This window comes from Neolamprologus multifasciatus, chromosome 1 (assembly GCF_963576455.1).
Source record: "Neolamprologus multifasciatus chromosome 1, fNeoMul1.2, whole genome shotgun sequence".
Taxonomy (NCBI): domain Eukaryota; kingdom Metazoa; phylum Chordata; class Actinopteri; order Cichliformes; family Cichlidae; genus Neolamprologus; species Neolamprologus multifasciatus.
The window spans coordinates 17,946,117-17,969,471 of NC_140439.1; the positions used below are offsets into that span (position 1 = coordinate 17,946,117).

At 38.9% G+C, this 23,355-nt stretch overlaps 1 protein-coding gene across 2 annotated transcripts; it reads right to left on the reverse strand.

Moving 5' to 3' along the window:
• Window positions 1–70: 70 nt before the first annotated feature.
• gas2b (growth arrest-specific 2b) lies at window positions 71–21,957 on the reverse strand. 2 transcript variants are annotated; one of them, XM_085179429.1, is made up of 8 exons: window positions 21,144–21,957; window positions 17,061–17,330; window positions 9,945–10,054; window positions 9,274–9,415; window positions 7,289–7,352; window positions 6,258–6,822; window positions 6,056–6,163; window positions 71–1,078 (listed from the first exon to the last, which is right to left on the reverse strand). In XM_085179429.1, exons 2-8 carry the CDS (start codon window positions 17,281–17,283, stop codon window positions 851–853), a joined length of 1,440 nt encoding a protein of 479 aa, XP_085035555.1. In that variant the 5' UTR covers window positions 17,284–17,330; window positions 21,144–21,957; the 3' UTR covers window positions 71–850. The 2 variants fall into 2 exon arrangements, with proteins under 2 accessions (XP_085035555.1, XP_085035641.1); XM_085179515.1 differs by lacking the exon at window positions 21,144–21,957 and having other exon boundaries at window positions 17,061–19,315.
• Between the last annotated feature and the right edge of the window lie 1,398 nt (window positions 21,958–23,355).

Here is a 23,355-nt window from a genome sequence, read left to right on the forward strand (position 1 = left end):
CCTTTTGTCACTGAGGACATGGTGCCACCTAGAGGGAGAACTTAACATTTTGTGTCTTTGCTTTAAAAAAAAAAAAAAAAGACTTGAATGAGTAAATCTGTGTTAAAAGGCCCAAAACATACAAATAACGTGAGAAGTAAGTAAATATGAAGCAGCATTAAGAAATCTTTTATTTAGTCCTTGCAATAGCAGTCAAGTCTATATATTTTCTTTTTAAAAATTACAATTATTTTAAACACATATCTTTTTTAAAAAAAGGTTTAATTACAGGCAAACATCCAATGAAACTCAAATACACAGATGATTAAGGAATGTGGATGTCTAAAATAAAATAAAGTTCAAACAAACATAAACACATTGTGAGCTTGAGAAACTGCACAAATCTAAACAGATGACTTTACACCAGACACATTATTGCATAGAGTACCAAAAAAACTTTTCCTGAAAGAGTCTTTCACAATGAAGAATATATGAAAGTAATGATGCACATCCAAAAGATGGTGCGCTGACAAAAATATTTGCGCTGCAATTTCTTACAGCTCAAAATAAAGCTGCTGAAGCACAAATTGCAGCAGCAGGAAGCAGTGAAAGCGAGTGAATTAATAAAATTGTTGCCATTTATTTGCCTCCTAACGCACTGTGGCATACACAGAGTTAAGTAAGCTTGTAATCACAGTCAGTTGCGTACTTCGCACAGCTATAAGTACAGTCACATCTGTGTATAAGGAGAAAAGGTTGGATTGTATTTTAACTTGAGGTAAAATGGACGTCAGCTGTGTTGAATCACTGACCTTGAACACTTTGCTCTGATTAGGTGAGAGTTCCCGCTGCCACCTGAAGCTGGAGGCAGTTACTTCTTGCCACGATAATGGGCTCTAACCACCATGTAACTGTCAGGTGAGATGTTCAAGTTGGGTGGCTTTGGTTTGTCCTTACAGAGCCTGACCTCAGATTTACCTGCCAGCACTGCTCCTCCTCCTCCTTCTCCTCCTCTGCAGGGGTCATGTTTCTTCAGGTAACTCATAAAGGTCTCCCATCCTCCACCAACTCGTACCATCACGTGACGCTCATTCAGCATCTGCAAAGGTGACATGGGAGGGAATACTGGGTAATAAACTTTCCATATATTTTCTGGCTGATGCATTTCCAGGATGTTTTTGAACTCTCAAATATATGTTAAGCAGTGCTTCACACACACACACACACACACACACACACACACACACACACACACACACAACACACACACACACACACATAATCACATACACGTGTGTGTGTGTAGCACTGGCTATGAAAGGCAAATGATGTCTTGGAAAGCTTTGTCAAAATCTCATTAAGCCAAATGAAACAGCTCCTCGTGGAACCAGCTGAGCACACACACACACACACACACACACACACACACACACACACACACACACACACACACACACACACACAGTGACGCACAATGGCGCACCCACACAGATCTGAAGCACAAGCTACCTAGCAGAACTATTTTAAATGATAATAATTCCAGCGTTACCAGTCTGTCTGTTAACAGTAGTTACAGTTAGGTCAGTCGTGTCTGAATCAACAAATCGTACACAGACAGCCATCCTTACAGCTGAAAACCAACTGCTGCCATGGCAACTAATGCCACAATATAGAGCCTTGGAGAAAAAAAAGCAATGGAAGGAGAAATTGAGATGAGTTCGGCTCAGTCCCTCAACTCCCAGCAGACATTAACATTCCCAAGAGGCCCTGCAAAGCCATCCGTTGTTCTGTCAGCGCCAGCAACCCCCCCCCCCCCTCCCCAGCAACCCACCCACCTCCTGCCTTATCAGCAATAAAGCCTTCATTACAGGGCCATTAAGAATGCGATAATACAAGCAGATCCCCTCGCTTTATGTATGGAAGTGTGTGTGTGTCACGTGTATGGGATGAAAAAAAAATCAATGGTACAAGCACAGACACACGCACACACGCAGCCGGGAGACACGGTCAGCTTTAGAGGAAACTCCAGACGTGGTGCATCTCAGCTGTTATCCTGCAGATTAAACTGTTGAGGTTGACAGGGGTCAAGTCTGACATCCTGAATAAACCACTCTCCTGTCACACTCCCAGGAAATATCAGTGTGACTGGTGCTCATTCTCAAAACGTCAGTCACAATACAAAATAAAAAAAACTGTCTTCATTTTCTTTGTCTTCATTTACTGTCACTGGCAAACCTCGTGTTTCGGTCCAGATTCTTAACAATGGACTGTCTAAGCTTAAACGTATTAAATAAAGTAAAAGATAAACTTAGATTTGTTATTTGATGTAGACTATAAATAGCTTCTGCAGTCTACTATTTTCTGGGTGTAATTTTTCAAACATGGACCAATGTTGTCAAATAAAAGACCAACTTAATCATCTAAGAAGAAAATACAAAAAATGAAACAAGTCAGCATCTTTCTGAAGGAGATGATCTACCAAAGCCCTCTTTGTTATTTCAGGCTCCTTTATTTCTGTCTCTGTAACCCCCGCCCTCCTCCCCCTCCCTGCTATGTCTGCAGCCCATAAACTAACGTCTGGATTCCCTTGTGTCCTCCATCGATTCCCTCTCTCCCCCTCTCCTCCTGAAAGATGCATTAGTGTACTCAGGGAAAAGGAGTCCTCTATACACATGCCAGTAGGAGGCAGGCTTTAGCCACAAGCGCTGATTTTGATGCTGTGAGCACGCTCAGTTCTTAAATTTGACAGCAAACAAACAAATTGATGAGCCATACCGGTTCTAATGCCATTAATCTGTTTCGCCTGTTGTACTCGGTTTTCCCTTTACTAGAGATCTCACATCAGTGAGACCTCCTTATTAAATACAGGGTGTATGTCTAGGTGCAGACAGTATAATAGAAACCCTATAAGACAGCACATTGATTAGACCATTGCAGATTCTGAATGGCACTAAAAGGTCAAATTGAGATATCTTGCTAAAAATAACTCCTCATTCGCCAGAAGATAAAGCTTAGTGACTTTACTTATCCCCAAATCCACTACAGTAAAGATGTTCATCAGATTGGACACATGTTCATGATTTGGAGGACAGTTGTGGTGATGAAGATTTGCATAATCTTAAATTTACCTCTACAAAGCTAACGTCGCTCACATAAGCCTCAGCTACATTGTAATGTTTACTAAATCTGAGCTTACTAACAGGTAAAACGATGACAACAAAGGCAGTCGATTTGGTCTGAGTACAGGTTTCATAAATATTTCACACATTCCTTGTTCATCATTTCTTCACGTTCCACTGTTATGTCAAAGGTCGGCTATAGAACAAAGACCACACGGCTTCTGTTGAGTTAACGTCTTTCTCGAGAGCACTTAAGAAAGGAAGATGATGAAGTGTTTCTATGAAAATGATTTTAATCAGCTATATGTGATCATGAAAAAAAAAGAGTGCTTTTTAGGTTCATCACTATATTAGCATGATGTGTCTTAATATTGTGAGGTGCTTTAAATCTCTTTTCCTTCCATCAGCACAGCCAGACGGGGTCTCTGCTACAAAGCTGAACGAGAGCCTAATTGGGCAGAGAGAAGAAAGAGAAGCCTTCCTCTTTTTTAACACCAAAGAATAGCAAAGCACTCCAGGGCCAGCGTGATTGAATAGAGTCCAAAGGGAATAGAGAGCGAAGGGGAGAGAGAGGCGGGGTAGAAAGTTTACACGTGAGGAGGGGCGGTCATGCTCAGCCGCTCATTAACAAGCTGTCTGATTAAACCCATCGCTAATGACTTTGTCTTTGTAATCAATAGTATCTGCTCTTTAAAAAGGTCTGTACACACTGAAGGGGACACTCCCCTAGGAGCGGCACAGGGGTTATCACGGTATATGGAAATTGAGGTTTATGGTGTGTTTCCCCACTCACGTGTAGGCAGCTGTGGGTTTCAAGGTAATGGATGGCTTACTGATCACTCTATTCAAACAGCTCATGTTTGTCTGCTTTTCAGCAACCGGGAAAAAAGGAAGCAGTGCAATTTATCTACAAACTAATAATTAGGGATGAAGACATGATGCAGGTTCAAGGACAGACGTTATATCTGAAAGACTGCATAAAGAATGTGAGCACACAAGGCAGTTTTGATAGCACAGAAAAGCTTTAATCTTGCTTATGCGTATGCATTTAGCCAGCCCATGATTTGGCTATCATGCATCTGTACTTCCTCAGGTTTCTAAGAAGTGGTTTTCCAACATATGTTATATCTGTTATGATATGACAGATATGATTCTCTAAATAGGAAGTAAGAAATATGCAATCTGACACTAATGTCATAATGTAGCTGTTGCAACAGAGCTTATGCATCTAATAAATTTCATCTCCTGAACAAACACTGTGATCCAACCTGTGAGAAACCTTATCAAGATTTCACATTTTAGATTCCCAGTGATTATTTTTATGTTAAAATGATATATTGTGTACTCAGAACATACAGCAAGCATCAAGGTCACATTTTCAGTTTTTATAGATGGAGGGATGTATAAAAGACACTGAAGTACATCTTTGTATTCAAAACCGTACCCACATACATGCACTCCCGAGTGGGCTGCCATTTAAAATGCACACCAGGGTCATATCTTTGCAGAATCACCCTGAAAAAAACATGTTTATTTTTCTTCCAGGTTTGAACTCTTCACTGAAGGTCTATGTACTGAATACAATCATTGTGAGCCCATTCGTATCCTGACCACTGGTTGCCAAGCAACCCTGCCTCCCCATCCTTGAGCCCTTAAAACACATGCATACAGATGGAGGATGTTTCAGGGAGGCTGAAAGACATCAGGGTCTCCATCCCAAGTGATGCAAATCAGTCCCTCTGACACATTGCACTTGTTGCTGACTCAACTCTTGATTAAACATTCACACCTCATATGTGATTATGTGTTATCGGTGACAAATGCTCACATTAGGTGTGGTTTATTATTTGTCTTTTGGTATCACAAAGCCTCCTGTCCTATTAGCGAACATACTTTAATATTTTATTTAAAAAAAAACCCAACAAGTTAAAAGCATTGTCATCAAACTAATGCAATGTAAACCAAACTTCTATTAAAAATATATATTTATATACTACTTATTTATTTATTATGTTTTTATACCCTTACCAGCCACTTTATTAGGTCCAGCTATTCACCTGCTCACTAATACATATCAGCCAATCAAATGGCAGAAACTCAGTGTATTTAGGAATGTAGACTTGGTCAAGACAGCCTACTGAGTTCACATTGAGCAGCAGAATGAGATAGAAAGGTGATTTAAGTGATTTTGAAGGTGGTGTTGTTGTTGGTGCTAGACTGGGTGCTCTGGGTGTTTCAGGAACTGTTGATTTACTAGAATGTTCCCACGCAGTCTTTACAGAGAAGACAAAATATTCAGAGACCAGCAGTTCTCTGGGTGAAAGTCAGAGAAGTCTTGTTAATGTTAGAGGTCAGAGGAGAATGACCCGACTTTGACCTGAAAGGAATGCAGCAGTAACTCAAACAGCCACTTGTTACAACCAAGGTATGCGGAAGAGCATCTCTGAACAAGCAACACAATGAACCTTGAAGCAGATGAGGTACAGAAGTGGAAAACTACATAGGGTACCACGGCACTGCTATGTGGTCAGCCAAGAACAGGAAATTGCAGCTATAATTTGCACAAGGTCACCAAAAACCACTGTCCTCAAATGGCCTCCATAGCCACTGGATCTCAATCCATTGAGATGTCGTGGAACAGGAGATTCACATCATGGATCTGATAAATCTGCAGCAACTGCATGAAGCTATCACGTCAATTTGGACCACAATTTTTGAGGAATGTTTCCAGCACCTTGTTAAATCTGTATCATGAATAATTAATATAACTGTGGAGGCTAAAGGGGGTCCAACTCAGTACTGCCAAAGTGTACATAACAAAGGGTCAGAGAGTGTATTTACTGCTTCTATTATGTTGGCAAAATTATCTAAAGAGTTGTATGGAGGATCTCAAAGTTACTGCATGAATGTGTCAAAATACAATTTTTAGGAGAAAGGGATAACGGAAACATACTTACTCGTATATAAAGAACTTTGTCCCCAACACGGTAACAGCCCTTTGGTTGTTTCTCAACCAGGAAGGTGATGGGACAACTGCAGGGTGGATTTTCAATAATGTTTCTTACCTGTTACAGATTCCAGAGAGAAAACAAACTCAAAAAGAGTGTATTTTAAACAGTGTACCACTGAGATTAATTTCACTGGAAACATAATACGCACAAAGTCATCCAAAATGCTGGTGCAGGAGCTCCTCCTGATGGTTGACTTGTTTGATGAGCGAGGAGTCAAGGCTGCAGGTGGGGAGTTAGTGGGAGGTGTAGCTGTCGGACGGCGGGCGTTTATTGCAGTAAGGCAGACTTTGGTGGTGGATTCCAGGGTTTGGCCGGGTGAAGGCGCTGACAGCGGAGTTGAGGCAGATGTGTTAGTGGTGCAGGATGAAGGGAACAAAGGTGTTTGTGTTGAGACTGTGGCTGTATAAGGAGTACAGGATGAGAGGGAGGACTGAGGAGGGGATGAAAACATAGTTACTGGGTTTGTTGTGGCTGATGGAAGATCAGAGGCAAGCGAAGCAGCGAGGGGTTCAGATGGACTGGTTGCCCTTGGAGTGAGGGGAGCGGGTGCAGGGAGAGGGGGAGAAGGGGCAGGTGGTAGGGATGGCTGGGATGGTGAATACAATGAGAGAGGAGGAAAAATGAAAAGAGGGGATGATGGAGATAAGCTCCCTGCCTCCTCCCTCTGCATCTCGCTCTCCAACTTAACCAACCCCGGTGGCTCCACGCCGTACCTGAAAGTGAAATTTAACAAAAAAATTTGCATTTGCACAAACAAATCAACACAGGAGAGAGAACATAGTGGTTTTCACATCAAGGTGCTTAAACTCTTGGAGATACTTCAGCAGTTATCACTTAGTTTTTTTTTTAAAAGTGAGCACCTAATGCAGCTAGAAATGAAAACTTAAGAGGTGAAAAGAAATGAATAAGGAGTTGCTATAGCAGTGAAAATCAAAGGATAAACAGAAAATGAGATGACAAGAAAATTAAATATAGAAAAGAAAATTAAATACCAAAGTAAAATGATAGATTTTGTGAAAACTGGTTCTCCAGTTTACAATAAAACAGGAAAACATGCAGCTATTGGCAGTAGAATGAAAACAATGATATAAAAATAATATATTTCATTTAAGTGTAATGCAATCACGGTTTTATTTTTGGAGCTGCTCTGTGGATGGACAGTTGGTTATTCCTAGTTACCTGGCTGCAATCCGTCCCAGCTCCATCAGACACAGGCACACCTCCCGAGGCTGCTTGTGGAGGACTTCAGGCAGCACATGCGTGACGTACAGACAAAGAGGATACAGGGGTACGAATAAAAAAAAGGTCACTTATCTGAAAGGAAAGATCTTTCCAGAGATAAGCTTCTGTTTTTGTAAAAAAAAAAAAAAAAAAAAAAGCGGGGCCAGCAGCCTGAACATAGAGGATATGTTTCAGGAGGTATTCTGTCTCTATTGTGCATCTCTCTCTTTGAACCAGGAATTCCTCAGGGCCCTGGATGTGCTGCTGAGGGCATGAAGGCATGAAGTCATCAACAAGTACGCCACTTCAGTCCATTATGGTTTATTTAAAAATGGCTCTACACTCAGTTTGTGTCAGAAAACATTATTATTAATTTGTTATTTGTCAAGATGACAAATGTTTGAGTCCAAGAACATCACATTATCCACAGCATTCACTTATGGCAAAAAAAAAAGTTATACAATCAGCAAACAGCTGCGTTTCTATTGACTCATCTGTTTTGACAAAAGAAAGAAGTTTATATCATCCCCCCTTTGTGTCACTGATGAAGTAAACTTAAGTCTGTCAAACTGTGGTAACTGTATTTTCCCACTTCCCTCAATTAATCAAGTGAAGTGGGTAACTTTGCCTGCAGGGGAGACTCATTGTTGCTGGTGAGGATTTGCCTGTACATTATCATTCCTACGCATCTGCCACCTTGCAGAGACATGCCCATCTAAGACGTGCAAAATGTTCGTTCTTAGACTTACTTACTGCATTTAAGTTGATTAAAACTGGTACTTCAATTGGACTTGACTGGAGTGAGATGTGAGATATGTATACTTCACTTTTTCTGAGTCACAAACATTTTCTCACCGACTCACTGGACTGTTAATATTTAATTTGAAACAATTGGTAGTAGTTTTGCAACTGTTACTATAGTATTGTGCAAATGTTTATAGTCACCTATCATGGGAAAACATGGCAACACAGTATATAAGGCAAAAAAAGGATTTGGACTTGTTTGAAAGTCAATATTTGGTATGACCACTTCAATACAGCCTGAACTCTCTCAAGCAAGCTTTCTTGTAATTTCTTTAGGTAGTCTTCATGAATAGTTCTCCAGGCTTCTTGAAGGAAATTCAAAGCTCTTCTTTGGATGGTAGAAGCCTTTTGTTCAGTTCTCTGTCAAGATGATCAAACGCAGCTTCAATAATGTTGACGTCTGGGCTCTGAGGAGGCTAGTCCATGGCTGACAGTGTTCCACTGTGTGCACCTCTATTGAGGTATGCTTTTACTGCACTCAGTGTGTTTTGGATTACTATCATACTGAAAAATGAAGCCATTGCCAGTCAGACACCTTTTCAGTGCATAGTGGATGGATGATTTGACTTTTTTGTGGTTATAATTCTATCAATTTTGACAAGATCTCTGACACGGCTGGCTAAAATGAAGCCTCAAAGCATCACTGGGCCTCCATCATGTCTCAGTGTCATAACTCTCTCTCAAATGCTAAATATTTCAAATTCGGATTCGTTACTCCGTAGGACCTGTTATACTTGATTTTCAGTCCAGTGCTTGTGTAATTTGGCATGCATCAGCCTTTTCCTTCTGTTTCCCTTTCTTAAGAATGACTTCAGTGAACAGTAGATGGAACTAAAGGTCCAGATGTATCTCTTAGGTCCTGTGTCAGGTCAAGGTCAGGACATGACTTTCAGATACTGTTCATCTGCTTTACAGTTTTGTTTTTTTAGGCCTACCGCTTCTTCTTTTGTTCTCCAATTGTCCAGTTTCTTTAAGAAGACACTGCACACCATGCTGAGATATAACATGTTCATGTTAATCAGTAATGTGCTGTAAGTGCTGTGAGGCATGATTCACATGAGCCTTGTATTGTTAAAAGAAACAAAGGTTTGAATTTCTCTGCTCCATTAGGTAAAATTCAATCTCCGGTCCTAACTCACCCAAATCCTCAGACTCAAAAAGGTAAGCCTCATCAACACCAATCTTTCGACACCAGTAGAGGAAGTTGGCCGTGTTGTCCCTGGCGAAAAATGATCCAGAAGTTGCATCAGCTCGCCAGTGGATCACTCTTCTTGTGAAGACCTGTGATTGATTGTTTTCAACAAGCACATTCACAGAGAAGCAGTGGAAACATAAGCTCTCATTTCTAAGAAGCATACAGACTGGCTTTATCCCAGATCAGTGTTTCAGGGTACACAATGGAATAGAAAAGCCTTCTTTAGTGAGTTTGAGCATAAACACACTGAGTGGAAGAGACAACTTCCTCTCCACTTGCATTATGCCAGCATTTTGTGTGCAAGGAGGGCATATCAGGGGTAAGATCTTTACAAAACATGACTGTAGTAAGGAGAGGCTTACTGAAAGAAAACATGAATAGACATAACAGACATAGACAAGCACTGAATGAAATGCCAGACATCATCACTGCCAACGTCGGACCTGACCTAGTTTCTACCTGAATTCTGGCTGTTCATAAGTTAGATTTCATTTGTTTTGTTTTTATTTTGTTGTTATTAAAATGACTCACATTACGTGTTTTTGCATTAGTCTTATCTTCTTTTCCATTTGGTGTGCAAATAATTGTGCACATTACTTTGTGTTGTCACATCACCTTGCCATTGTTGTTGTGTATCATCTTGTCCTGCAGCAGCTGAGCCAGCTCACAGAGCAGAACGCCATTATCCAAACTCTCCATCAGATTATCTGCTGGGAGGTCCACTCCTGGGCAGAATTCACACATGACACACAGAAATTTCACAACTGTAACTCAGGATTGTTTGCTTTTAGCATTTTGCTTTACTCAAAAAAAAGATCTTAGAAGTCGATCAAATATGTTCCTCTATTGGTTTTTCCAAGAGGATCTTATCCATTTGTTTTCATAAGAAGGATTCTTTAACAATGAGATGCACTTAGAATAGTCCAATATGAAATCAGTAATTCTGGATTATACTGTAGTTGAGTGAAAATGAACATGGGTGAACCAATGTTTGAAATAATAATGACATGATTACATCTGTTTTTTTCTGTATTGACCTTCGAATTCTAATTTCCTTTAAATGCCAAAGATTATTTATGAGTTTGATAAAATATATAAAAACAACCAGAAACACCCCGTCAGCGTTTACACATTACAATTATGACTTTGTGACTTTAAAATGAGAATAATAATTTAATACAATTTATATAAATTCTAAACATTTATGTAATATAATCTCCATCTCTACTGCAACTCTTAATATGAGGATGTGCAGTCTGTTTAAAACTGTATTTGATTCCAAACATAATGACTGATATATTCACACTTTGTAAATAGTGTTAATAATATCTTTTAATACTTGGCAACACCAAGATCTAGTAACACTTTGCTATCATGATTGACTACAACCGTAGTCAACCGTTTCTTGTTGTCAGCATAAAAGGATTTGTTTGACAGCACTTATTGGATTGACTCAGAGCAATGGGAAAGTCCAAGAAACTCAGCAAAGAGCTAAAAAGATTATGGATTTACACATAATAGGAAGGTCTCTTGGAGACATTTCTAAACTACTGCATTTCTTTTTTTTTTAACTTTTTATTTTGTACTTTTTCCAATTTTATAGTACATGCAAACAAAAACACGAAAAAAAAAAGAACACAAAATAAATAAATAAATAAATAAATAAATAAAGGACACCCAATCTGTGGAAGAGGGGAAAAGGGAAAAAAAAACAACAAAAAAAAAAAACAACAACAACGAGGAGAGGTCCCTGCCCTATGGGGCTGAATGAGTCTTATAAGCTATCCATTTTGTCCACTGTTTTCGGTGTTTGTCAGATTTCAGTCTCAAAGTGTAGGTCATTTTCTCCATTATATATATGTCCTCGATTACATCAGTCCATTCTTCCAATTTTAAAGGGTCACTTTTCAGCCAGTTTTTTGTTATTACCTTTTTGCTTGACAACAACATAATTTTAAACAAGTAATGGTCCTCCTTTCTTACATTTTCCCATATTCCAAAATACATTACTCGTGCCTCACACAGCACGTCATACCCCAGCACTTTCGTCATTGTTACCGCAATGCTTTCCCAGTAAGATTTGATATTTTTACACTTCCAAAACACATGAGAATGATTGGCGTCCCAGTCTCCACATAATCTCCAGCATTGTTGGGGTGTTTTCAGCTGCTTGCTTTTGATATAAGGAGTAATAAAGAACCTAATCACATTTTTCCAGCCATATTCTCTCCATCGTCTAGAACTAGTGGAATTATGCTGTGTGAGACATATGGATCGCCAGTCATCCTCTGACAACTCAAGATGTAATTCCGATTCCCACTTTTGTTTGATATATAATGTTTCATTCCTATTCAAATTTTGCAGGCCATTATATAATTTCGATAAAATTCTTGATGGAGGATTTTTATATGCACCTGTTATTATTTCTATTATATGGCTTCCTTCTCTCAAAAACTTCTTCCTAATTTCTGTATTGTAAAAATGTCTTAATTGAAAATACCTAAATAAATCTGATTTATCCAGTCCAAATTGTCTCTGTAGATTCTCGAAGGATTTGAATGTTGTCCCGTCTATTAATGTACACATTGCTGTAATTCCTTTATTGACCCATCTTAAAAATGTACTATCCCATTGTCCACTTTGGAATTTTCGAGAATATGCAGGCCAAATCAGCAATTTACAGTCTTCTATAATTCTATATTTCTTCACTATAATCCACCAGAGTTTAATAGTGAATTCAGTAATGAGATTTGTGTTCGTAGACTGGATAGTTTCTTCTCCCAATCTTGCTTGTGGATGACATGATAAGCAATAATTTATCTCCATATGCTTCCATTTTGAGGTGTAATCCGGTGAACCCCAGTAAACAATATATCTCAGCTGGGCTGCATAGAAATATTCCTTGAAATTCGGGAGGGCAAGTCCTCCTTTTTCTTTTCTTAATTGGAGTATTTTAAATCTTATTCTTGGCTTTGTCCCTTTCCAAATAAATCTACTAACTAATTTATCCCATCTACCAAATTGTGCATCTGGTATATGGACTGGCAATGAAGTGAATAGATACAGTAGTCGGGGAAGCACATTCATTTTTATTACCTCTATTCTTGAGCTAAGGTCCATGACAAGCGGAGCCCATTTAATCAAATCTTTTTGGATTGTATTACTAATCTTTACATAATTTGCCTCGTATAGTGTACTTATTTCACTAGTTAGATAGACACCTAAATATTTAATCTTATTTGAGTCCCATTTTAGTTTATATTCATTTTGAATTGATTCTTTGGGGAAACAATTCAGACAGAGTACTTGAGTCTTTACGATATTTAATTTATATCCTGAGTTTTTGCCAAAATATTTTAATGCTTTAATCAACCGAGGAAAGGTCGTGTCTGGATCCTGTAGGTATATAATTATATCATCTGCAAAGAGACCTATTCGTTGTTCAATTTTAGAAACTAAAACCCCTTTTAAGTCTGCACTTTGCCGTATATACTGAGCCAAAGGCTCGATATACAGAGCAAAAAGGGCTGGACTCAGGCAGCAACCCTGCCTGGTTCCTCTGAAGAGCTCAAAACTGTCTGTCAGGTCCCCATTTATTTTAACTCTAGCCAATGGCCTGTGGTACAAGGATTGTATACACTCGATGAAGATACTGTTAAAGCCCATTATCTTCAAAACAGCAAAAAGAAATATCCAAGAGACTCTATCGAAGGCCTTTTCAGCATCTAAGCTCACTAAGGCTGTTGGGATTTTCTCTTTATTAACTTCATTAATTATATGCAATGTGCGTCGTATATTATCTTGTGTCTGTCGCCCCTTAATGAACCCTGTCTGGTCTTCATCCACCAGATCTGGGAGAAACAGCTCTAAGCGTCTTGTGATTATGGATGTAAATAATTTATAATCCACATTTAAAATAGAGATTGGGCGATAAGAGTCACAGTTTTCCTTGTTTTTACCTTCTTTTGGTAAGACTGATATAATGGCCTCTTTCCAAGAGGGTGGAGTTTTAGCGTGTTTCAATGTCCAGTTAAAGGAATCTATCAAAATAGGAGCCAAAACCTCTTTAAAAGTCTTATACCATTCATTGGGATACCCATCACTCCCTGGACTTTTATTAGATTTCAATCTCCTTATTGCCTTATCCAGTTCTTCCTTAGTGATTGATTTAGTTAAAAATTCATTTTGAGTTGTCCCAATAGAAGGAAGGTCTAACTGATCCAAGTACTCTTCAATTTCTTGTCTGTTTTTCTGGTCGGGTTGATTATACAATGTTTTATAATATTTTTGAAAGGCATTTTTTATCTGTATTGGTTCATATAATAGTTCCTTGGTGTTTGGATCTCTAATCTTATTAACTGCATTACTTATTTGTATTGATTTTAAGTGTTTAGCCAGTACTTTGGTTGCTTTGGAACCAGACTCATAAAATGTTAGTTTTGTGAATCTCAGTTTCTTTTCTATTTCCTCCATAGACAGATCGCTTAGTTGTTTTCTTACATCTTTAATGCTTTCAGCCAAGTCCGCACTCAAATCTGTATGCTGTTTTTTTTCTAAATCCCTTAATTGTTGTTCTAATTTGAATTGTGTGAGCTTTTTCATTTTTTTGATATGGGTAGTCCTTGATATCAGATACCCTCGAATTACTGCTTTAACAGTATCCCAAATTATTGTTGGATCCATCTGTTCATCCTTGTTGTCAGCAATACAGACTTTATAATTCTTTTTTAATCTCTTGTACCACAGATTCATTGTTAAGAATACCAGTATTTAATTTCCACAATGATTTCTTATTCTGATTATATAAGTGAATAGTCAAGTGTATGGCATTGTGATCTGACAGATCAGCTATACCGATATTACATTCTATGACTCTATGTTTATCGCTTCTATTTATCAAAAAGAAATCTATCCTTGAGTGTACCTTATGGGCTACTGAAAAATGTGTATAGTCCTTCTCCAGATGGTGTAATTCTCTCCATACATCGCAAAGATCCACTTCCTTTATAAGTAAATTAAGAGCCTTGGATTTATTATTTTTGCGTCTTTTTAAGCTTGTAGTATCTTTAGTATGATTTAATACAGTGGGGCAAAAAAGTATTTAGTCAGCCACCAATTGTGCAAGTTCCCCCACTTAAAATGATGACAGAGGTCAGTAATTTGCACCAGAGGTACACTTCAACTGTGAGAGACAGAATGTGAAAAAAAAATCCATGAATTCACATGGTAGGATTTGTAAAGAATTTATTCGTAAATCAGGGTGGAAAATAAGTATTTGGTCACCTCAAACAAGGAAAATCCCTGGCTCTCACAGACCTGTAACGTCTTCTGTAAGAAGCTTTTCTGTCCCCCACTCGTTACCTGTATGAATGGCACCTGTTTGACCTCATCATCTGTATAAAAGACACCTGTCCACAGCCTCAACCAGTCAGACTCCAAACTCCGCCATGGCCAAGACCAAAGAGCTTTCGAAGGACACCAGGAAAAGAATTGTAGACCTGCACCAGACTGGGAAGAGTGAATCTACAATAGGCAAGCAGCTTGGTGTGAAAAAATCAACTGTGGGAGCAATCATCAGAAAATGGAAGACATACAAGACCACTGATAATCTCCCTCGATCTGGGGCTCCACGCAAGATCTCATCCCGTGGGGTCAAAATGATCATGAGAACGGTGAGCAAAGATCCCAGAACCACACGGGGGGACCTGGTGAATGACCTGCAGAGAGCTGGGACCAAAGTAACAAAGGTCACCATCAGTAACACACTACAACGGCAGGGAATCAAATCCCGCAGTGCCAGACGTGTTCCGCTGCTGAAGCCAGTGCATGTCCAGGCCCGTCTGAAGTTTGCCAGAGAGCACATGGATGATACAGCAGAGGATTGGGAGAATGTCATGTGGTCAGATGAAACCAAAGTAGAACTTTTTGGTATAAACTCAACTCGTCGTGTTTGGAGGAAGAAGAATACTGAGTTGCATCCCAAGAACACCATACCTACTGTGAAGCATGGGGGTGGAAACATCATGCTATGGGGCTGTTTTTCTGCCAAGGGGACAGGACGACTGATCCGTGTTAAGGACAGAATGAATGGGGCCAAGTATCGTGAGATTTTGAGCCAAACCTCCTTCCATCAGTGAGAACTTTGAAGATGAAACGAGGCTGGGTCTTCCAACATGACAATGATCCAAAACACACCGCCCGGGCAACAAAGGAGTGGCTCCGTAAGAAGCATTTGAAAGTCCTGGAGTGGCCTGGCCAGTCTCCAGACCTCAACCCCATAGAAAATCTGTGGCGGGAGTTGAAAGTCCGTGTTGCTCGGCGACAGCCCCAAAACATCACTGCTCTTGAGAAGATCTGCATGGAGGAATGGGCCAAAATACCAGCTACTGTGTGTGCAAACCTGGTAAAGACCTATAGTAAACGTTTGACCTCTGTTATTGCCAACAAAGGTTATGTTACAAAGTATTGAGTTGTATTTTTGTTATTGACCAAATACTTATTTTCCACCCTGATTTACGTATAAATTCTTTACAAATCCTACCATGTGAATTCATGGATTTTTTTTTCACATTCTGTCTCTCACAGTTGAAGTGTACCTCTGGTGCAAATTACTGACCTCTGTCATCATTTTAAGTGGGGGAACTTGCACAATCGGTGGCTGACTAAATACTTTTTTGCCCCACTGTACACAGTTCCAGTCACCCCCACATATCAGAGTCCCTTCACTAAAACTAATAATTTTTTCAGATAGTTTTTGATAGAATTTTGGGTTGCCCTCTGGAGGGGCAGTAAACTACTGCATTTCAATGCATTTAAGTACAATTTATTCAGATGTGTCACCACTCTGCCAAAACTGTCACTTTCAGATGAAAGGAAATTGGTTTGGATGTTCAGGAACACCAAGGTTCAACCCTGCAATGAACTGGGAACTGCAGGAACACCAGAATTATTTTCAACAGTGAAGCAAGTTTTACATTGAAATGGACTAAGAGAACAAAGACCAAGAAAGAAATATCTGCTCAGAACTGAAGCCTTCAAGCTTGTCTGACATTTGCAGCTGCTCGCATGGATAAGCCAAATACCTTCTGGAACACTGTACCAGCTGTCAAGGACTGGAGGATGACTTCCAAATTCTTCAACTTCACCTCAAATCAATAGACCTCAGTCTTATTGGAAATTTGTGTAATATCGACCAAATATCAAATATTGAACCAGAATTAAGCCAGAAGCTTGTTGATGGCTGATTGAGGTGCAACTTGCATTTAACATTTATTGGGGGTGTGACTGTGTGGATTAGAAAAAAAATCCAACTAAATTCAGGATTTTGTAGCCATGTTTTGTTTTGAAAATATAGTATTATAGCTAGACGGAGTCCCAGCAAAATCTAAAGGTTCTCTATGGATCATCCAGTTGAGTACTGCAATGCAATACTGCAATATTTTTTTGCAGTGCTTTTTATTACAGTTAGTTAAGAATTCTGCTGCAAGAAACAGGGAAAACGAGCATATTACTCTAATCCTCAGCTACTTGTTTTGGCTTCCAATCAAATACAGAATAAAAAGTATTGGTTATTGTTTAGAAATTGTTAAATAGCTTGGGGCCTAAATATATAACTGAGATGTTTAATGGATAAAAACCTAGTAGGCCTCTAAGGTCTGCAAGATCTGATCACCATTGGCTAAAAACAGTATTATTCAATACAGTTTATTACAAAATAAAAAGTTGTCTCACCCATCATGGTGCTGAGCCAGAAGGCCAGGTCTTCTTTCATGGGCAGAAGGCTAGCATCATGGCGGTAGGGGAGCCACTGGTGGTACTCCTGGGGACAGGTCAGGCCTGGTCCAGAGTGTCTGTACCTTAGTGAGAGACGGCCATTCATCCCCAATCCAGTCAACTGCCTCGGGGTGATGGGACTGCCAAGAGTGGCTTTCGTTGCTCCAACTTCACTGTCCATGTTTCAGCACCAAATGATCTTTGATGGATCCCACTAGTCCAGAGAAACTGGATTTAAAAAGAAGACCATTTAAGACGGCACATGACTCTGGTCCTCCAATTTTTTTTTTTATTTATTGCATCTCAATAGTAAGTAATTTCAAGCACACCTGCTCTTCATCAGTAATGTGCAGAGTAGTGTTGTCTCAAATTAGGGTATGACATTCACACAGCTGACCTCCTGACTTCCTCTGCTCCTTTTACGGATCACCAGATGAGTTCATCTCACTCCTCTTCTGTCACACCAACCCTCTCCATGTCCTCTTTCACTACATCAATGAATCTTATTCTTTCTCTTTCCCTCCTGTCATATTCAACATCCTCTGTCCTATATATGCACTATCCCTCCTCTAACTGTGGGCCTTAATTTTATATCTGTTACCCATGAAGAAAGTCAAAATAGATCAGACATATTAAAACTATGAATAGCAGTTAAAATAACTCATATACCTATATATGCTAAATGTTGTAAAGGTGCAAACATCTAATTAGATTATAATACATCCAAATAGCCAAATACATAATTTAAAATATAATGGTTTTTCAAGGGTAATATTAGGTCCTTTAAAGTGAATGTACAAAAACAACAAAACATGTTGAGACCTTCTCCCAAAGCTGCGGCACTGGTTTTCATCTGCAAACTCTGTTTTCACAACCAAACAATCCACACAATCATTAATCAAAGGGATTAAACTGACTGACTGCAGGCAGCTTGTGTTTAATAAGATGTACAGCCACAGCCCCGAGCCAGTCTCCTGGTGCTGCTGCATGGCTCATTTGTCCTGTTCCCAGAGCAGTCACGATCGTAAAGCTCAGCACCATGCAAAGGCTTGCTCTCGCTAATCAGCTAGAATTAAGATGACAACATGTACAGTGGGTCAGTGGGTGTGCTGACTGATATATAGTAGAGATATGATTACTTTGAGCCAGTTGACTGACTTTAATGTTTCTCTATAAAGTAACAAGGCAAGAAAACATTCTGGATGGTGGGGGTGTTTTTCTAAGCTACCGGTGAGATGTAAAATAAGATCTGAGCAGTCCAGCATAGGCAAAAAAATCAATTAATTTTAAGGTTTGTCAAATGCCAAAACACTTCACAGAGGGTGGGAATATTACAGTTGGAATAAGGATATGCTTCTTGTAGTTCTTTGACCCAATGCAGAACCTGATATATTGCCATTAATTAAAAGCAGGGACGAGTTTAATCTTTTTTACTACACATTCCTGCAGCAGCCTCAGCTGCACCGGGAAACAAGCCTCATTGATGCTTATGTGTGGGTTCTCTGAGCGTAGTCTACAAGTCACGACACAGCAGCAACAAAATTAAGCCAACGCCGAAATACCAAAAACTGCTGCTCATGTGGTGGCCATCTGAGGCTAACAGTAGGCCTGTATATTAAAGGTAGACAGTTTTACAGGATTAAAAGCCTGACAGAAAAAATTGTTTTGCTCCCGATGGCTCTTCATAACCAGTGTAGGGTGGGTGATTTTTAAAAAAAATTTTTACAACTCAACTCAAACCAGTCACACAGGAGCCAAATGAGAGATTGGTTCCCATTGTTACCTTACAAATATGTCTGCTGTGTGTTGCAGCCCATTCAAGAAGTTTGTACTCATGCTTATGATACTGAAGCTAGGATTTTTTTATTCAGCTATTTGCCAATATTAGACAAATATGTATTTCTGTGTGTTGCACCTAAATGGTTTGAGCTTGATGACAAAGATTGCTGGCATTTTAAGAATTTACCAAACCATCCACTTGTTCACACATTTATGCTTCAGTACTATTGAAGCTTCAAAATGCAGAGTTCAAAACCAGTAAACTAGTAGGTAGGTAACGTCACATTGGCCATGTCAATCTTTTATATACAGTATGTGATCCTGAGACCCTCATAAATGCTGTGGTAGCCATCTAACAAGGGAAATTGATGTGTTGCTTAGACAATTTGTCAGATTTTTAATAATAATAATAATAATAATAATAATAATAATAATAATAATAATAATAATAATAATAATAATAATAATAGTAATAATAATATAAAATAATTATTTAATCTTGTTTCCGACCAGAAAAAACAAAATGATATTGGCGTCCTTTGAGCTGTGCTTCTAACATAACTGATAAAAATCTTGTCTCTAGGAAAACCCACTCCCAATATTTATTGTCTTTAGTAGAATAGTGAAGTAAATGCACACCTGAAGATAGATGTCAGGGACCCAGATTGGCAGGATCGCAGCTGGCTTTTTGATACCACCTGTGTTTTATCTATCAAAGTACATGTAGCTCCTCATTGCAGATAAGCACTACAAGTTCAGGTGTAGTTTGCTGTAAAGCTGACTTCTCTTGGCAGCAAGCTCCTTTGTAGCACGTTCACAAAAGATGTCAGGCAAAGCTGCACTGAAGTCTGGCCTTGGGTTGTGTGAGATGAATGTGGGAAACTTGTAAAAATACCACTCTGACTAGACACAGTGCAAAATATCATTTTTAAACATTTCATGCAGACGTGGGACGGAGGCAGACTATATGTGGAGGGCACAGGCTGCCTAGTCTGATGCTGGATTACAGATTGACAGACGGGAGCCTCTGTCTCTAAGAAAACATCCAGGTGCAATATTCACACCTCTGCTACAGGAGAGCTCTGCTGGGAAGGGAAGGCAGAGGTCAACCACTGGCCCAGCTCTTAGACACTAGCAGCCTTTATATTCCTGCAGAGCTGCGTGTAAAGGCTGTAAGACACACACACCAGTGCCGAATAAACAAACACACAGGTCCGTGCATGCAGCTCTGATTTACACCTTGTTTACTTTGCCCAAACTTTAATGCTTCCAAAGAGAGATGTGCTTCACTGTTATCTCACACCCTTTAATGTGTTTTCAAAATAAAAGCCTAAATCTTCACTTCTAAACGAGCTATTAGAGGAAAACTAGTAAAGTTACACACCTGACTGAATTATTACGGACCTGAGCCAAAGCATTCATTTAAATGTGTCTTAGTAAGACAAGATGTTATTTATGAATGGGATTCTTGCAACCCTCGGCTCAGCTCTGCTATTAAATGAAATCAAAGCCTGGCAGCATCTGGTAAACAACTACATTCCTTTCCTACATGGCAGGCACAGCTTTGGTGTTTACTTTGGGGTTAAAACAAGTAGAAATAATCTCTTCAGCTTCCAACAAAATCTGATGCTTTCTGTGTGGCAACTATTTGAAATTACTATCCATAAAATATTGGACGGCAGTAGCGCTGCTGGCAGCATCTTACTCCATCAGTTTTGAGTCCGTCTCATTTGACTTGTTGGAAAGTAGAAGAGGTAATGTAAAACTACTGAATGAAGAAGAGGCTTCAGCTCTCACTCCACGACCTACCCTACAGTGCTTCTAGACTAAATAAACTCCATGTCAACACAGGATGAGAAGGTCTATCGCCTGCTGCACCTCTTTATGCTCCTTCGATAAAACGTGCTTTTGCTCCAGTAAAACCTGATCAAATCAAATTCTGGTGCCAAGATATACATTTTTCAATCTTCCACTGGTTCAAACAATGAGCTCCTCAGAACAGTCTGTTCATTTAGTAACTTCTGTGAGTGCTTATGTGAAAATAAGTTTACAAAGCTGACATTTAAAGACACGTTTTCTTCCGACAGAAAAAAGGTAAGTTATGGTTAAATACATGTAGTGGTAGGAGCTGTAAAATACACAAGCAACTCTGAAATTGTAAATTTTGATACATTTTCTATTTCTTGAAATAAATTGTTATGACCACAGCTATGATAATAATAATAAAAATAATAATTCCACATAAATATAAAATATACTTACACAACGCTCACAGTAACTGTAGGATTCTTCCACAGATGTCTCTTATTCAGTCTTCTTCTTACGTGTTTTTCCTCTGGTACACACATCACTCACGACCAGATGTTCAGCGCCCTCAGGTCCACCACATGTGAGTACACTAAAGTATGTAAAGGGGGCCGTCACTTTTAAACGCCTGCAAGTTTGTGGTGTCAGCTTACAACCGCTGAAGACAGGTTAGACCGTGGGAGAAAAGAAGGAAATACATAGCTGTTGTTCCCTCGTTTTTGTCTGGGATTTTTTTCCCCCTCCATGTTTAAATAAATATATTTAAACAGGATGTCTTAATTAAATTACATTTTTCTCTTTCTCCTGTTGTTAACAGAGAGTAAACTTGGTTCCCATAGCAACACATTTACAATTACAGTCGAATAGCTACTGAATATTAAAAATGTTTAAAACAAAGATCCTTTAAAAAAATCTAGTTTGCATGACTGTTTCCAGTGTTTTAATATAACAAAAACCTTTTAAAAAATGACACTATGGGTAAGGAATCATTAAGTTGCCATCTACATTTAGATGGTTCTTTCAGTGCCTCAGAGTTTGGAGTTTTGTTTTCTCTATTAGTTTTAATTATGTGTGCTTGCAGATATGGATGCTTAAAACAATCAGTGAAATTAAAGAATTTTTAAAAATGTCTTGAGTGGAGATTACAGACTGCTCTGTAGTTTGAGGACAGTTTTACGTTTGCTTATGACTGGTCTGATGCAAGTTAGCTAAATGGTTAGCTGTTCTAGTTTTAGGCACCCCTACAGTATAAAATACCAGCATTACATATTTAAAATACAAAATATGAGTAACTGTAACCGCTTAAGTAGGTGATAATTAGAATACAGTTACTTTGTTGAAATAAATGGATTCCAGGGGGTCTTTTCTTGTTTCATATGTTATCCCTTCTCTATTTTGGTAATTCCACGCATTGCTGGAAACCCAAACAAAACACGGAATAAGAAGCGCTAATGTAAGCATCCTGTTAATATTGGTGGTGTCAGTTACACAATGGACCCGGAGCCAGCACAACAGAGCCAGCAGTGCATGGGCAGGAATGCATTTCTTACTTGGAAATTCTGACACCACTTCACATTTAAAGAAGAACAGGATGGGTGAAATCTGACATGCAATGTAAACTCTGTTTGCCAGCAACCAAGCTGCTCTCAGCATCAAAAGACTCCAACCTAAAGAAACATCTGGAAGTGAGTTCTTTTTTAAAAACTAAAGTTCGCCTACTGCAACTACCTTGTTTTAGTTGTGGCAGCTACCTGGGTTGTGTGCCACTACAGTATCTTCAATGAACTATTGCTGTTTGTTTTATTACTATTAATGAAGGCTACATTACAACCTACTAGCTACAAATAATCATGTGCAGTTACTGAAAGCAGACAGAAAAAAACATTACTGATACAGAAATAGTTTTCTATAGGAGATTGCTGCAAAAAGTGCAGCCTTATCTAATGTCCACCCTAATCTTACTCATTTTATATTAAGATTTAAAAATCTAGTTGGTATTGCTTTCAGAACTGCACATAATTATTTGCAGCTAGCAGGTTGTTAATGCTATCCATCAAGTCTAACAGTCTGCAGTCTATGAACTAACCTCAACTAACGCCAGCTAACAATGTTAGATTGGTGGCCACTAGCCTTCATTAATAGCAATAAATCACGCAGCAATAGTACATTCATGTAGTTGTAAAAAGCATGACAATATATCAAGTAATCCCAAGCAATCAGAATACGTTAGTCACATTGAGTAACGTGACGGAATACGTTACAAACTACATTTTGGGTCATTTTGTATTCTGTAATCTGTAGTGGAATACACTTTAAAAGTAACCTTCCCAACACTGTAGACATATTTCTTTTGCACTAAGAAAATTTCACAATTCAAGAACTTTACACTTTGGATTTGGTAAGTGAAATTGTAGTGTTTTATTAGTCATTATATAGCACTACTTAGCTTATATGTGTGTTTTTGCATTGCATCTTACACCTAGTTAGGAAAGCAGCGTGCTAACTAAGTTAGGTAACATTAGCTGATAAATTCACGCTTTCATTCAGATATCATGGTATCACAATGTCCACCTTTTGTACTTTTGAATGGTTTGTATATCAACAGGACTTAGGTTTTTAAAAAAATTACAACCCAGAGATAGATGAATAAAGATGTGTACAGCACAAG

Bases quoted from the DNA above. Each gene is read 5' to 3' on its own strand.
- gas2b (XM_085179429.1), bottom strand. From the start codon at position 17,283: ATGGACAGTGAAGTTGGAGCAACGAAAGCCACTCTTGGCAGTCCCATC. The intron at 9,416-9,944 runs GTGATGTGACAA...AATCAATCACAG, and splicing joins TACACAACAACAATGGCAAG to GTCTTCACAAGAAGAGTGAT. The intron at 6,823-7,288 runs GTAACTAGGAAT...TTTCACTTTCAG, and splicing joins CTGGGACGGATTGCAGCCAG to GTACGGCGTGGAGCCACCGG.